General features: G+C 43.0%; 1 protein-coding gene across 4 annotated transcripts in view; it reads left to right on the forward strand.

Annotated features, from left to right (window-relative positions):
- PARD3B (par-3 family cell polarity regulator beta) overlaps window positions 1–17,927 on the forward strand; it is a 1,061,783-nt gene that overhangs the window by 987,634 nt on the left and 56,222 nt on the right. The window contains exon 23 of one of the 4 annotated variants that reach the window (XM_067026650.1): window positions 7,002–7,043. The exons of the other annotated variants lie outside the window; for them this stretch is intronic. Within the exon in view, the coding sequence (XP_066882751.1) occupies window positions 7,002–7,014 (13 nt within the window). The 3' untranslated portion in view covers window positions 7,015–7,043. Of the gene's footprint in view, window positions 1–7,001; window positions 7,044–17,927 lie in introns of those variants that run through there. 4 annotated transcript variants of the gene reach the window in all.

Below are 17,927 nucleotides of genomic sequence, written 5' to 3' on the forward strand. Positions count from 1 at the left end.
GGAGTATGTTATAATTTTGCCTTACTGCATCTGCCACAACCCTCGTGCCATCTTCACAACTGTGCTAATAATTGAAACACTTGTGGGTTATTTTTTAAGGGAAGAAAATAGTATATCATTGCAATTGAACATGTCAGCAAGAATATTGGATTCTGAATGGAAATCCTAAGCCATTGCTATAAACATGGTATTGAATAGCCTGTACCCAGCTTAGAGACAATAAAATAGTAAATCCTCTGTCCTAGGAATTACCCACAAGGAAGGGCATGCCAGCCTTAACCCTGGGTGTTAAAAAGCAGGAGAGAAATATGAACCTGGAAAGGGGTTCTTTGCTTGATTTAGAACCTGCCCGTGTTCTTTGGGCCATAAGCAAATATTGCTGAGAGGCACCGACACAGTGAGACAGCTGCGTGGGAAAGTTCGCTTGGTGATTCTGGCCTATAACAGGATCCACTTATGCTGTAACTAGACACCCCTGAAAATGAGATACAATTCTCAAAGGTTTGTGCTCTTATCTGTGAGATGAAGAATAATTTTAGTCTGTAATCAATGGCACATGACAAAGAGGAAACCTTTCCAAGATGACATACAGTGCAGTGACTATGGGAGTTGAGTGAGTTGAGAGTGAGAATTTGTGAGTTCGAAAACAAAAAACAAAGGAAGGTTAATGCCAGGCAGAAAACTAAAATGTTACAGAATATCTGCTTTTAAAGAGGGAGGTGGTGGGAAGGACCCTAAGTAGAGCTTTTCTATCATCGTACTGAATTGTTAAAGTGCTAACTCAGAGCTGGGTTACCGTTTTGAGTTGCATGTTGGCTATATTTCTGCGTGTGAAATGACAAAAATAACAGCCCGAATATTACAACAGGCAGAGCCCAAGTGACCATTTGCTCTTATAAATAGTATGTTGATTTTCAAAAGTAATAAAATCTCAAATCTAGCAGAGAACCAATTTTGAACACTGATTGGGCAGGATACCCAAAATACAATTTTTTAAAAGCTCCTGTACAACTATATTTTATCTCCGTTTTCCCTTTTTATATGTTGTCTCATAGTGATTTTTCTCATCCTTGATTTCTTTCCTCTCCTTATTTTTTCCCTGGCTTAGTATTTTGTTTTCATTTTAAAACGTAGAAGTAGTCTCCAAAATTCATTTTAAATATAAAATTTCTGGCTTTCAGTATTGATGTGCATGGAAATTGTGGTTAAGTACTGTATTCTTAGGATAGGAAGAAAAAGGAAAACTGGAAACAGTTTAATGTCTTCCTGGCCAACTTGTACTCAGACTGTGGAAATGGATTTTTTTTTTTTTTTTGGTACAAATCAAAAGCACAGAACTGGCATTTATAAGTACAGAAATTCAACAAATTTCACTCATTCATTCCTTCCCCAAGTATCTACTGATCATCTACTATGCATCAGACCCTGAGAATCTGGAGACTGGGGACGCCGTGGCTCTAGACACCTAGACAAGGACCCACCATCTAGGACAGGAGGCAGCAAAACAACTTCTCGTGAGAGCGCAACCCATGCTTAGATTAGTAACGATTAACGTAAAGTCCTCTAAATTTCCAACTCCTCTTCATTTTAATTAATAAGCCCTGAAATGCTCAGCCGTGGCTAACTCTAAACACATCTATTTGAGGATTAAACACCGTGAAGGGAGTGTTTTGACAGAGGCAGTACGTTGATGCTGTTTGTGGCTCTGGAGCTATCATCGCAATATATGAATTGACAAAATCCTGCCAGCCCCGAGAATATAACTGTAGCCCAAAGCGAAGCATCTTAGACTGAAAACAGTTCTGACGAACAGTGCGCTCACACACGTAACACAATGGTAGAAGTGATGAGCTGCCCGTGCTAACACACCTTATTAGCTACCTGGCAAGAAGGAGTCATGATGGAGAATAAATCAGGCTCAGACAAATGCATGAGAGGTCCCTGGCACTGGTTTTTTAATGCAGGGGCTTGAACTTGAGTTTCCATCTCAATTATCTAAGGGGGATATGCAAAACATCCCCACCAACATGCTCTAATCCATCGAGGTGGGGGGGGAGAGGGTCCATATTTACCCAACAGGATGCAGAATGCTGAGGCAGGGGACAAGCTACTGGCTTCTGTGTGCCGGTGACATTTACCCTGGTTTTCTAGTCTTCTCCCGCCCCTAGAGATTTGACTGTCCACTTAATTGAATCACCCCACCTCCACTGCTCCTTTTGTCAGGGGAGTGAGATGAACACGTCTCTGTAGGCACCAGATCCCCTCTTGGTCACAGAGGTGGGGAGCTTTAAAATATTTATGGAGTTAAATTTTTAATTAAAAATAGGAATAATTCTATCTACAGGAAGCCAGTGGCCAACCTTATAGGGGACTTAATATGCTACTGACTGATTTGGTTCCTATGCTGTTTGTGGAGAGCATCCCAGGAGTTTTAAGATACACTCAAGTGTTGATTTATATGCCAAATTTGGAGCCATCAACACAGAGAGAAAATACTCCCCAGTGTATGGAGTTGGGGAGGAGCCCTGGTCAAGGGACACCCTGCTATGCTTTCATGGAACTCTGTCATTTTAAAACAGGCCGTGCAGCCTGCTGCCAGGCTGGATGACACCTGACAAAATAAAGCCAGAACCCTAGCCAGTTCAGGAAAAAGATAATTCCCAGCACTTGCAAGTTAGGAGGTTGCCTAAGGCTAAGGGCTAAGCAATGTTAAGTGTTATCGTTAAGCAATTTTAAATCTTCTGCCTCTGAAGAAAAATGACTTTATTTCTTTTCTCCTGAGGGTGCTGTTTTGGAAAGCGGAGCATGGTCGTACTACAGCCTCGTTAGCGAGCACCAGGCTTTTCCCAGTGCCAGTGTTTTCGCATCCTATCCAGTCCCCACTTCTCTTCGGTAGTAAACAGAGCAACATCGGCATCCCCTTATTCTTGCCCGACACAAATTATTACTGGCCCTGGGTGAGCAGGGAAGTAGCTGTTTCCCGGGCTGCTCTCACGTGTGAACAACAACCTGCATATTTTTGCAAACAGCTTCTTTTTCACTTCAGGCTCCCAGCCTCTTTCAATTCTCGCAGGCCCCATTCTGATTCTACAGGCCTCCTCCTGGTCCGCCTGTTCAGCAGTGAACTCTCTCCTCTCCCATCTGAAGCCTCCATCATTCCCACCTGGCCCATCCCCGGCCCCATGGGATCCCATTATCCCTTCTCTGCAGGTGGCTCAGTGCATCAGCACATGATGTTACTCTTCCGGGCTTGTAATCAAGTGTTAAGTCCTGAGGAGGGAGCGAAAAGGCTCTACATCTCTTCTGTGGTCCTACATGCGTGAGTGCTGAAAGGTTGCTGGAGAAACTCATAAAAGCATTCATTGGTTCCACTACAAAATTCACATGATCCAACCCCAGCTGGGCCCCTGCTGCTGTCCAGAATTCCTTTTAGTCGTGCTGTCAACTCCCTTGACTATCCCCACAGTGGCCATTCCAAACCTTTTCTGCTCCCGTTAAGTTCTGCAAAGATGACTAAGCCCCCCAAGCCCCATCTCTAGAGATGATCTCACTTCCTTTCCTTTACAGCCTTGAGACATTCAACCTTAGTTCCTCAACTTCTCCCTACAATTCAGACTTGCTCTGTCTTCACTAACACACACTTCCCAAGGGGAGACATGAAGGCATGGACTTGGAGTCAGGCCATAATTACAGCCCCATCCATCACTTCTCACCTGGGTGACCTTGGGCAAGGATCCAACTGGTCCAGGCTCAGTTCTTTAATCTGCAAACTGGGGATTATATTAGGGCCTCTGTACAGCGCCTGTATGAGTATTAAATACGAATGATACAAGCAAAACCCTTAGTGAAGAGCCTGCCTGACATATTTTAAGGATTCTTTTATATTGTTAGTTCTTTTTAATTTTCTCTCTGGGGATGACATGTTCCTTTCTTTTATGAGTCAAACTTATACAGCAGAGCTCATTCTCACTGGCTTCTTGGGGACCCTACATAGTCAACTACCCCTCTCTCAGCTGCGTCTTTTTAAAATTTATTTATTTATTTATTTATTTATTTATTTATTTATTTATTGTGCTAGGCTGGCCTCTCACTGTTGTGGCCTCTCCCGTTGCGGAGCACAGGCTCCGGACGCGCAGGCGCAGCGGCCACGGCTCACGGGCCCAGCCGCTCCGCGGCACGTGGGATCTTCCCGGACCGGGGCACGAACCCACGTCCCCTGCATCGGCAGGCGGACTCTCAACCACTGTGCCACCAGGGAAGCCCCCAGCTGCATCTTTAAGCCCTTGGCAATTGCTTTCCTCCCACTGCCTACTACTGTGAGTGCATAGGCTCAGCTGCACAGTTCACTGGGACTTCCTCAGCGTGGAGAAGGGGAGCCCCAACAGCTCGTGGAGATATGCTGGGGGCATAACTGAGGCTGAAGGATTAGCCAACTCTTAGGGAACGACCCGCAGTCTGGATGATCAAGGAAGAGGGCACAGCAAACTGAAATGATCTGAATGATAAGCTCTGCTGTGGACATGCTGGGAGACAGCAATTCTTATAAATAGGGAGCTCATATCAGGGATATAGGAGCTAACTCAGGTCTAGGCAAGAGGCTACGGCCCCTGGCTAACAAGACTTAGATGCAGGCCCAGTGTCTCCCCGGTGGTGAAGACCCACCCAGTGTGAGTTATAACCAGCAAGGCTGGACATGATGTTCCTGCTCCTAGGACAGATATGGTGAGGGAGCAGCGCTCTCTGGACCAGTGCGGGGAAGTCCTGAGATATCGCAAAAATACTCCTGTTGTCTCAGGACTGGACAGAGCTGACTGAGCCTGCAGCTGTAGTGACTCGTAGCTGAGCAGGGCTCAGGTGGCAGGACTACCCCCTGAGCTCGACTTTAGTCCATCAGAGAAAACAAATATCTTCCCTTAACCCTCCTACCTCCTCCAATTCCCATTTTCCTGCTTCAGGAAAAAGTGGCTCTATTTCCACACCACCCACTGAACTCTTGCCTCTTGCCGCAGGCTTCTGAACATGTCACTGATGCTTTCAGCAGACTCTGCTTCCAGCCCTTTTCTTTCTTTCTTTTTTAGTTTTTATTTTATATTGGAGTAGAGTTGATGTACAATGTTGTGTTAGTTACAGGTGCACAGCAAAGCGATTCAGTTATACACATACCTGTATCTATTCTTTCCAGCCCCTTTCTTTCTTTTTTTTTTCCTAATTTTTATTTTTATATTTTTAACATCTTTATTGGAGTATAACTGCTTTACAATGGTGTGTTAGTTTCTGCTTTACAACAAAGTGAATCAGTTATACATATACATATGTTCCCATATCTCTTCCCTCTTGCGTCTCCCTCCCACCCTAATTTTTATTTTATACCGGAGTAGAGTTGATGTACAATGTTGTGTTAGTTTCAGGTGCACAGCAAAGCAACTCAGTTATACACACGCATGTCTCTATTCTTTCCAGCCCTTTTCTTTATGTGGATTCTCTCTGAGCTGCCTCCTCTATTTTTATAGGTTCAGTTCTCATCACTACGATGACGAATCCAAAATGAACCTTCCTATCTCACTCTTACTGTGACTCCAGTTACAGCTGCTGCTTAACGTACCCATCCTTCTACGTCCAAGAGACCTCAAAGCCCCCATGCCACAAACCCAAGCCCTCTGCCATCTTTCTTTAGTTCTTCCTTCTTTCAACTTGCATAACATTGATTTAGCACTTTACCAGTGCCATTGAAAACACCTTGAATTAGATATTGATTCTTTGCTGACACTTTCCACCACTATTGGATTATAAATCCCTTGGGAGAAAGGATATTGTTTTATATCCATCATTTTTTACACCTATCAACAGGACCTAACATAGGACCATGTATACAGTAAGTTTTTAATATATGGGTACAAAGATGAGAATAGATTTGTTTTTATATAAGTAAGTTGTAGGAAAGAATTCCTCCCAAGATTTTTTGACCATTTATTTTAGGGCACTATTTTCCAGGGAGAGTATTGATTTTCCCACGAGAACGTCCCTTTTCCCTGGAATCGGTACAGATGGGTAACTCCTGCTGAGCACTTACCATGTACCAGGCACTCTTCTAAATGCTTTGTATCCACTGACTGACTTAATGCTTACAACAATCGTATGACTCAATACCAACCCTATTATATCCTCATTTCATAGGCAAGGACCCAGGCAGAGAGAGATTTAAGTGAAATTGCCCAAGTTCAATAGCTGGAAGTGGCAGAGTTAGGATTTGAACCCAGGCAGTCTGGCTGCAAGTTTGTACAATCAACTTCTGGGGCTCAGGTCACCCAGCTCAGAGTCACATCCACACTCCGCGATTATCCCATGCCCTCATCTTGTTTGCTCACCCGCTTATCATTCTCACTAAAGTGTAAGTGCCTTCGAGGACAGGGAGCGTACTTTATTCACCTTTGTATACAACACAGAACATTACTAACAGACAGGCTTGGTAATGCCTTTCAACTGTTTCTGCCATGCTGTCATAAAATCAATTCCTTTCCCATTCCCTGGGGTCCTTCCCTTGAAATATGAATGGTTTGATGTGTAATTGCTGGATGAACATTAAGCAATAGACTTTGCCTACCAAGAAGGGAATCCTGTTTTGTTAGAACACTCCTGAGAGTTGAAAAAGCAGTATCTGCAAATTGGTACTTTGGTTCTTTGAGATTAAGATTAATATCTATCCAGAAGTAAAAGGATGGCGATGAGTTTGCCGGTGGAAATCTGCGTTGGCACCCCCGAGGAGAGAGACTCGCTTTCCCGAGACTGATGCTGGACAAAGGCCTGCTCGGGCCAGATTTGGCTTCTGGCCCTGATGGTGCTCTCACCCGTATTCCATGAGTTACTTGACGGGGAAGAAACGTCTCTCTGAACGGCTCAAGCAGCTAGAGCGTGGCTGTGTAATGAGAAGCAACATACTAGAACTGATGGTGGGTAGAAAGAGCACCTCTAGAAGGAGCTAACAGCTCATGCTTGCTTCCTAGGAACCCAGAGTAAACGCGCTTTCTAAGTGTGTTCCCAGTGTTTCGGTGCTGGTTAGGACCGTGTCCAGATCAGAAGAACACGCCGTAAGAGCACACTTCCGCTTTAATGTTTCAGTGAGTTCACTTTGTGGGTTTCAGGTTTCTTGTCTGTGTCTGCCGTTGCCCAGCCCCGGGAAGACTCCAATCACAAGTGCACGGCTAACTTTGAAGCCTGCAACGTGCGCAGCGCCCACTAGGTTACATTATCCACAGAGTCGTTTACCTCACTGCTTAAGGACACCCTCCCTCTCTGATTTCTCGTTCTCATCTCCAGTTAGCTTCTGCTCCGCTCGCGGCCCTTGAATTTTCCTTTGCCGACCTTGCCTTGTTTTCTAGCCCTTGCTAAGCAGACGGCGGTGACATTCGAGTTCCGCAGAGATCTCCACCAATGGCACAGTCCGGGTCGTTGCTGAAGCTAACGGAGGTCGTGATTCAGTGAGTTCAGTGAAAACTCGAGCAGTCAGCAGGTGTATGTACGTGTGAGCTTGTGTGCGGTGCGGATGGAGGCTTGGCCATGTGGGTCTGTAGCAGTTGACAAAGTCTCCATACTACCTAATCGGGTACTCCTCTCTGCCACAAGGCCAGTTTGTCAAATAAGATGTTTCATGAAAATATATGTACTGCTGGCCACAGCCCTGGCAGCTTGTCGAATGTTCATCCAGGGTTTGAGGCCATTACAGCTAGCACTTTCTCTCAGCAGGTCTCTAGATGGAGCCCTGTGGCATTTCATCTGGATCCGACAAATCAAGACTGGTATCCCCAACACCTTCCTTGTGGCACAACTTTGTCGGAACAGCCCTTTCTTGTAGTGAAAAGCTACCTCTCAGCACCCCTGTCAGTGACTGCTGCTCTGACTTTGCAGGCAAGCTAAGATGGGCTGAGGAATTTGTCTTTAGTGCATCACCCACATCTGCATGTGACAGAGTTTAATGCTTTTGAAAATCAGTGGAGCTCTTTTAACCCACCAGATTCAAATTTCTCATCCTTTCTCCTCAGTCCCTGAAAATCTAGTCTCTACTACCCCTGCCCTGTAGAGTAAGCTGCCTATTTGACTGGCCCCTCTAACCCCACCTCACTCTTAATGCAGAGGACAAAATGATGAATTAGCAGCAATTTAATTCTTTGTGAGATTAAGGTGTCTCTCAAGATGTCAACTCAAACTTCCTGAAAAATGCAAAAAGCCCTAGCACGTAATACCGCCTTAAGATGCCAGACAGCTGAGATCAGGGGGTTAATGCTACTGCCATATCATTTTTATGTCACTTAATTCCTCAGATAAAAGTCCATTTTAATCAAACTTTTTATCATTTCCTCATAGTCAATATATCCTTGATGCCTGTTGGAATATTTGATATTAATTATTCAGTCGAAGGCCTCCATTATGAGTTTAGTTAGAATGTTAGCGATTTAAAACAAGTTCGGACCCATTACAGTACTGATGTCCCCAGGATTGTTTTAAATGAATCTTTTTTTTTTTATTGAAGTATGGTTGAATTACGATGTTGGGTTAATTTCTGCCGTACAGCAAAGTAACTCAGTTATGTACATATATACATTCTTTTTTATATTCTTTTCCATTATGGTTTATCCCAGGGTACTGAATATAGTTCCCTGTGCTATACAGTAGGACATTGTTGTTTATCCATTCTGTATGTAATAGTTTGCATCTACTAACCCCGAGTTCCCAATCCATCCCTCCCCCCTCCCCCTTGGCAACCACAGGTCTGTTCTCTATGCCTGTGAGTCTGTTTCTGCTTTGTGAATAGGTTCATTTGTGGCATATTTATATTCCACATATAAGTGATATCATACGGTATTTATCTTCTTCTTTCTGACTTACTTCACTTCATATAACAATCTCTAGTTGCATCCATGTTGCTGCAAATGGCATTATTTCATTCTTTTTTATGGCTGAGTAGTATTTCATAGTATATACATATGACAACTTCTTTATCCATTCATCTGTCGATGAGTATTTAGGTTGCTTCCATGTCTTGGCTATTCTGAATAGTGCTGTTATGAACACAGGAGTACATGTATCTTTTTGAATTAGAGTTTTGTCTGGAAATATGCCCAGGAGTGGGGTTGCTGGATTATGTGGTAATTCCAATTTTAGTTTTTTAAGAAATGTCCACACTGTTCTCCATAGTGACTGCACCAACTTACGTTTCTACCAACAGTATAGGAGGGTTCCCTTTTCTCCACACCCTCTCCAGTATTTGTTATTTGTAGACTTTTTAATGATGGCCATTCTGACTGGTGTGAGATGGTACCTCACTGTAGTTTTTATTTGCATGTTTTAAATGAATCTTGATGGACCACATGTATTAAATTCCATAGAGTTTTACTTTTCCCTCATTTTCCATAGAAATTCCTAAACTGTTACATATTTGTTAAGCACCCTTTTTAGAAGAAGAAGAAGATGTGCTTGCTATTTCAAATAGAATGCTAAATCTAGCATTACCTTGAACTTGAACCATGTTAAGATTGGTAAGCTGACATCCGTGTTTTCCCTCCTGCACATATTTTTTTTTAAGTTTTAGCATTTATTTCCCAATTCTCCAGTTAAAAGGAAAGAAAAGAAGGTTATTTTGTGCATAGGAAGCTACTTAGAGTGTTTCTTTATCTCTAATTTCTCATATTCTTTGGTCATTCTTGATGTTTGCCTATTGTATGGTCATTCTACCATCTGCCTCCAAAAGTTCCGCACACTGGAATTACTACGGTGACTTTCTTGACTGCGCCGAGCTGTTTTGCACGATGTACTGCTCTCCCTTTGCACCGGCCTCCCCATCTTCTACATCCCTCCAGCCATTTGCTACTGTCTCTTGGCCCAAGTTCCTGGGTTTGCTGTATACAGGTTTTGTCCTGGCATCAACCTACTGCAGGCATAGACACTCTGAATAAGCCAAGTATATTAATTCGTTGTAATATCTGGTTTGTATGTATTTGTGAGGCCTGTGCTTTATGATTATTTGAAGTGACATGACATCACCAAAGCATGCAGGGATCTTAGATAAAAAATGAGTGCCTCCCCAAGAATATACAGGGGAGAATGGACAGCCTCTTCAATAAGTGGTGCTGGGAAAACTGGACATCTACACATAAAAGAATGAAATTAGAACACTCCCTAACACCATACACAAAGATAAACTCAAAATGGATTAAAGACCTAAAGGTAAGGCCAGACACTATCAAACTCTTAGAGGAAAACGTAGGCAGAACACTCTATGACATACATTACAGCAAGATCCTTTTTGACCCACCTCCTAGAGAAATGGAAATAAAAACAAAAATAAACAAATGAGACCTAATGAAACTTAAAAGCTATTGCAAAGCAAAGGAAACTTCAAACAAGACAAAAAGACAACCCTCAGAATGGGAGAAAATATTTGCAAACGAAGCAACTGACAAAGGATTAATCTCCAAAATATACAAGCAGCTCATGCAGCTCAATATCAAAAGAACAAACAACACAATCCAAAAATGGGCAGAAGACCTAAATAGACATTTCTCCAAAGAAGATATACAGATTGCCAACAAACACATGAAAGAATGCTCAACATCACTAATCATTAGAGAAATGCAAATCAAAGCTACAATGGGGTATCACCTCACACCAGTCAGAATGGCCGTCATCAAAAAATCTACAAACAATAAATGCTGGAGAGGGGATGGAGAAAAGGGAACCCTCCTGCACTATTGGTGGGAATGTAAATTGATACAGCCACTAGGGAGAACAGTATGGACGTTCCTTAAAAGACTAAAAATAGAACTACCATATGACCCTGCAACCCCACTACTGGGCATATGCCCTGAGAAAACCATAATTCAAAAAGAGTTATGTACCACAATGTTCACTGCAGCTCTATTTACAATAGCCAGGACATGGAAGCAACCTAAGTGTCCATCAACAGATGAATGGATAAAGAAGATGTGGCACATATATATATAATGGAATATTACTCAGCCATAAAAAGAAACGAAATTGAGTTATTTGTAGTGAGGTGGATGGACCTAGAGTCTGTCATACAGAGTGAAGTAAGTCAGAAAGAGAAAAACAAATACCGTATGTTAACACATTTATATGGAATCTTTAAAAAAAAGTGGTTCTGGGGCTTCCCTGGTGGCGCAGTGGTTGAGAATCCGCCTGCCGATGCAGGAGACACGGGTTCGTGCCCTGGTCCGGGAAGATCCCACATGCCGTGGAGCAACTGAGCCCGTGAGCCATGGCCGCTGGGCCTGCGCGTCCGGAGCCTGTGCTCCGCAACGGGAGAGGCCACAACAGTGAGAGGCCCGCATACCGCAAAAAAAAAAAAAAAAAAAAAAAAAAAAAAAAGTGGTTCTGAAGAACCTAGGGGCAGCACAAGAATAAAGACACAGATGTAGAGAATGGACTTGAGGACACGGGAAGGGGGAAGGGTAAGCTGGGACGAAGTGTGAGAGTGGCGTGGACATATATACACTACCAAATGTAAAATAGATAGCTAGTGGGAAGCAGCCACATAGCACAGGGAGATCAGCTCGGTGCTTTGTGACCACCTAGAGGGGTGGGATAGGGAGGGTGGGAGGGAGACGCAAGAGGGAGGAGATATGGGGATATATATGTTTATGTATAGCTGATTCATTTTGTTATACAGCGGAAACTAACACACCATTGTAAAGCAATTATACTCCAATAAAGATGTTTTTAAAAAATGTGCCTCCCAAATGCATGAACACATGCATTTAGTTTCCATTTTTATGTACCAAATTCTGCACCTAAATTGTTTCCAAGATGTCATGTGTATTCCTAAACTAGCCAATTGTATTTGAAAAGAAAATCAAACTAAGAGCAATTAAGGCAAAGGAAGTAAGTGGAGTGTCATAAAATATACCGAGTGCCTACCATGTGCTGTGTATTTTACATGCATGGTCTCATTTTATCCTCGCCATCCAACTGGGTAGTCGTCGTTAAGATGCTCATTTTTATAAATTAAAAAAATCCATCCTTGAAGTGGCAGAATCAGAATGGAATCAGAATTCAAACTCAGTTCTTTCTGGTTTCCAAGGTCTTTGTCACTTTGCTTTACCACACCTCTAACACGGACAAGTTAGGGAGAGGCTGGAATACCTCAGCTTTTTTCATGAGTAACATGAGTTCATGGGAAGGAAGATATCTAAGGTCACATTAAAAATTCACCCATGTTCATTGTCTTTTAGGGCTCTAAAAAATGAAAAATGTTGAACCCTTCAAGGGTAAAAAACAAATCATAATAAAACACAATGAGACAAATAGTAGGGAATTTATGAGAAAAAAAAAGAAAAATACTTTCGAAGCATATCATTTTCATTCTTATATCACTGTGATAAGTTTTCCCTAAGTCAAAACAAGATGGCCACATTTTCCTTACAACAATAATTCTCTTCCTATTGGGAACGTAAATAAGGATGTAAACAGCTCAGCCTAGGGTTGTGCATGCACAACGGCTACAAACACCAAGTGCGTAGACCAGGTCCCCAGCCCCCAGATTGCACTCTGCACTGCCCTTCCGCAGAAACACTTGCGACGGGGCATGGGGTGGAACCAGTATTTCTTAAGTATTCATTATGCTTCAAGAATCCTGGTGGGCACTTTAAATGTTTGAGTTCATTTATTTCTTGTAACAATCCTGAAATAAATAGTATTATCCCTATTTTATGGATGAAGAAACTGAGGCTCAGAGATGCAAAGTGGTATGGCCAGAGTTGCACACAGAATATGTAGCAGATTTTGGATTCAGTGCAGCTCTTTCTACCTCTGAAACCTATAGGATCTCCATGAATCAAGTTGTCTTGTGCTAGGCTGGCTGTAAACAGGCAGGAGAGAAGCATTCAGTGATCATCCTCTACCAAGGCCACCCTCACTGTGCTGACCCCACCCTAAATCACCACAGTATATAACTGTGGGACATGAAAATGAACCAACCCCTAATAGGCTTCAAAATGACTAAGAACAGCATCCATGAACCGCAGAGTTCCCCTTTAGCATATATAAACACCCACCTCCTTCCAGCTGAAATATCTTTTAAAACGTGCTCTTTTTTAAAGACTGTCTCTTTGTCATGCTAGTGTTTAAAAAGAGACACTAGCTGGTTCCACTTCAGCAATTTTTATAGCCAGGAAAGTATTGTTGCTTCTTTCCCGCAGACCCTCAGGGGACGTGGTGAGATGCAAATGCCAGATAACCATGGAGGGATGGCTTCTATTGATTCTGCTGCTTCAAGTCCCAAGAGCTTTGGCAGTTGATTGCCATGGAGGTGCCACAGAAGCCCATCTGTGCCCTGGATTTTATGTGACACAGGCCCCATGACCTCAGTCATATTGCTGGGAAACACCTTGGTCCAGCTCCATTATTTCTAGCAAAGGCAAACATTTGTGGTACAAATGTGGGAATGGTTGGTACAAAAAGAGCAGCATTCATTATGTGTACTTCCTTATATTTCAAGTCTTTAATTAAGCCTAGATTGAAGTGATTGAGGCTTATCCCAACAGAAGGTTGTACCACTCGACAGTCAGCAGAACTGACGCTTACAGTTGAAGACGGAATCACGTGTTAAATAGGTAGGAGCCTGGCAATTCTCAGCGGCTACTCGCCACCAACAATATGTTCTGAGGCGTCATTAGTAGCCTTTGAACTTGACCACTGCTTGAAAACGAAGGCAGGGTGGTGACTGCTCAGATAAGGTTTCTGCCCACTAATTGCTTGCATGTATCTGAGGCAAATGTAGACCCATTTCCAGAAATGAGTGTCTGACAGCCTGGGTTTTGCAAGGTACTGGAAAGAGTTGAAATTGTTGCAGCAGAGGTTTAAGACAGAAAATGAGCCCGCTGATCTATTTTGAGAAGGAGTTTGCCACGATGAAGTTTTTCTCCTGGAAACAGTCCTACAAAACCGGGATGGGAGTTTATGCTTGGTCATTTTCCACTGATATGCTGGTGCTTTGACAGTTTATGCTACATGGTCTGGACTGTGCAACACCCTTTTACAGTTTTTTTCCAGCTTCAAAATCAGGTCCATGTATAAGACAGAGCTTCTAGCCAATGTTTTATATGAGTAATTTCCTGACGTGCTGCATGTAGCGTGGCCAAGATAATATGATGACTACCTTCTGTGGGTTGGTTATAGACACGTCACTTATGTTTCTACCTTGTCGACAATTTGAATTCTTCATTTTGTCTTTTTTCTGGTGACTCTTTTCATATCTGATTTTTTTTAAAAAACACAGATCAGTTCTGAACTGTTCAGAACTAACTGTGCAACTGTATTAGCCTAAACAGATGAGCTAGGAAAGTCACCTACCCTTCCTTATTCCTTCATTCAACAACTATTTACTGGCTACCTACTAAGTTCAATATACTGTGTAGGCCTTGAAGATATACGTGCTGTAGGACACAGTCCCTGTATCGTGGAGCTTTTAATTCAGTGCAGGAGATAGTAATTGTACAGTCACAAAGAAATCATAAAAAATTGCAGCTCTGCCCATTATGAAAAAGGAGAGATAAGTGATTCAAGAAAATATAATGAGAAATTGGACCAAATCAAGGGAGGGAGTGAGCTTTGAGCTATGATCTGAAGGAGTTTAGAGAGGAGAAATAAGAAATATTCCAGACAGATGAAAAACACATGCAGAGGCCTTGGATAGGAGAGAACATGGTGAACAGAGAGACTGAAGGAAACCCATGAGGCTGGAACAGAGACTGGGGAGGGGGGGGGGAAGCAAGAGAAGTCAGACCATGGGTGGTTAAGTTAAGGATGTTTAGATTTATTCAAACACTAATTAGAAACCATTATGAGTTTTAGCAGGAGAATGACATGGTCAGACTTGTGTTTCAAATCTGTGGAGAGTAGATTGAAGGGAGGCTGGGGTGAAGGCAAACCAGGTCAAAGGTCATTGCTGTTGTTAAGGCAAGAGATTGTGGTAGTGATGCTGGTGGAGACGGGAGAAGATGGTGGGTGCCTGGTGATGGGTTGGTTACACGTGGAGGTGTGGAGGGGAAGGAAAGCCAGGTGTCATGAGTGAATCCACACACAATGGCGTGGGTGAGGGTACACTTCCTCAGGAGAGGAAGTGCTGGGAGAGGTCTAGGTTTGGGGGGGAAGATCATGAGTATGAATTGGGAGGTGCTGGATTTGAGGTGCCTTTCAAGCTTCCAGAAGGAGACCCTGAAATGTAAAGTAGAGATGGCTCAACATGGATGGGAACTACAGTTGGCTCATCCAGGATGTTAGACTAATGTGTATCCATCAACACTGAACAGAGGACCCCAGGGTATATCAGCGGTGATGATGTAATGAACCAGAGTCTCAAACTCAGAAAGTACAAACAGAGGCAGGGGGACGGTACAGATTGCACGGGGCCTGGGCTCCAGTCCATGGTGGTTACTTGTCTTCACTGCTTCTGTAGACAGCAGAGGCTTATCTATCACTGTCTGTGTAATTTCATTCTGGAAATGATATTTTTCTCAAGTAGGAAGAAATGGTGACTTAATGCCATCTGGCATTCTGTGACTAAGCATAGCTCTGACCCCATAAAGCATAACCATGAAGGGAAGGTGGAACAGTGGAAATCGTTTTGGTAACCGTGCTGTGCTTATAAAATAGAATATCCTTGTTCTTCAGAAATATGACTGAAACATTTACGAGTAAAAAGGCACAAGTCTCCAATTCACTCTGAAATGGTTATGTGTATAATAATGTGTATATATGTGTATGCATACCTGTGGAGAGAAAAAGGGGGGATAGAGGGGGAAGGGAACCTAATGGAAGAAAAGAGAATGAATGACAAAGTAAATGGGGCAAAATGTAAAGAATTGGTGGATCCGAAAAAAAAAGATAGAGGGACTTCTTCATACTATTGCTGCAGTAGCAATGACAGTGTTAACAAGGAACAGTAGGAGTTCTCATAGTTTTCTAGTACAAACTCAAAAGTAAAAAATGCACTCATTCTGGAGTCTTATGCTGGGCTTGCCCCCAAAAGCAGACCCAGAGACAAAGATTTTTGCAGCAAGTGATTTTATTTGGGAAGCAACCCCGGGAAGTCCTGGAAGGGGAGTGTGGAAGCGAAGGGAAGAAAGCTGGTACCGAGCGCATTAATAAGCAGGGTACTGCTGCGGGCGGCAGGCAGGAATCAGCAGTGCCGGGCCCTCTGGAAATAGTATGAAATGCGCTCACACCTTGTCCCTCATGAGGAGCCAGGATGCTGCGGGATTTATCGTTCAAGTCCTATGTGTCATTGGCTGAGGGTTGCTGCTGAAGGAGAAAACTCCTCTGCAGGTCCAGAGGACGCCTCAAGCCTCCAAGCACAAGTCCTTGGAGTAAGTCCTGTAATGGGTCCTCAGTGCTGAGGAGCTCTGGGCAGGGCAGGGCAGCACTACTCCAACCCGCGTCCAGTCCCAGAGTCCAAGTGGATCAGTCCTGATTGCCTTTCAGGAGAGAAAAACATGTAACTTATTAAGTAGCACCAGACTGCCTTGATGCCTTCATTTTATTTTTGGAGGAAGTGTTCTGCGAATTGGTCATGTCTCATATGGAACACAGTGAATAACGATAGCATCGACAGGGCAGCCCAAGAGCATAATCCCAGAAGAATGTATTTCTGGTTTCTCTTCACTCAAATATGCAATTCATCAAAATGAGGTAAAGTCTTTGACAAGTTCATTTTCTTCCGAGCCCATGCTCAGAACATCGCTAAAATAGAGCAGCACCTCTGGGAATACCCCCGGGATTATGGAAAGCCTCAGGAAAATGGAAATTTGGTAGCAAGGTGCCTAAATCAAGCATGCCCATTAATGAAATGGGACTTTGAGTGTCTGCAGTGACGGTACTTGTGATCATGGCTGTAAACACACACCAGGTCAAGTTCTGCATGGATTTCAACATGCCACCTTTGCTCCAATTAAGAATAACAGGACCTTGGCCGAATGCAGGGACTAATCATATATCTCTGGTCACGTTGCACCTGTAGCCTCCACAGTCTCACCTTACTTAGCCTTAGACTTTATGTTAAGATACCAGTGTTGTGTCGTGAAGCCTACAAAAGTGATCAGTCACATCCAGTTCAATTAACATGCTTAAGCTCATCTTCCTGAGAACAAAAGGTATATGTCATAAGTCAAGCAGGCTTCAGGATGAATTCCTAATGTGTAATTACAGACTGATCTCTGAAAAGGTTGTATCAACATACATCCTTGGGCTTCCCTGGTGGTGCAGTGGGTGAGAATCCGCCTGCCAATGTAGGGGACACGGGTTTGTGCCCCAGTCCGGGAAGATCCCACGTGCCGCGGAGCGGCTGGGCCCGTGAGCCATGGCCGCTGAGCCTGTGTGTCCGGAGCCTGTGCTCCACAACGGGAGAGGCCACAACAGTGCGAGGCCCACAAAAACATACGCCCTCACCAACATGGAATACAAAATATTTTTTAAACTGTGTCAATTTAATAGATTAAAAAGTAATAATTATGATCACAAGCTGTTTTAACTTGTGATTACTTTACTCTTAGGGAAGTTGAATTTTTCTCATATATTTGTTGAAATTTGCATGGATATTTTTTAGTCTGTGGTAGCTTATCTGTTTGCTATCATTTCTGTCTAGGTTTGTCTTTTTCTGCTTGATTTACTAGAACTCTTCATATATTAAGGACATTAACACTTTGTCATATGTTAACTTTATTTTAAATTATATGTACAGTAAATAGGAATTTATAATTTTATAAGTTAAATCTTCAGTCTTTTGGTTTATGATTTATTCTTTGCTTTGACTGATATATTTAGAAAGTTGTCTCCCATCATCAGATCAGATAAATATTTGCCCATATTTTCTTCTAGCTCTTTATGATCTATGTTTTCATGTATTCTGCTGCAGGAAAGTT

Source organism: Kogia breviceps, chromosome 2 (genome assembly GCF_026419965.1).
Source record: "Kogia breviceps isolate mKogBre1 chromosome 2, mKogBre1 haplotype 1, whole genome shotgun sequence".
NCBI lineage: Eukaryota > Metazoa > Chordata > Mammalia > Artiodactyla > Physeteridae > Kogia > Kogia breviceps.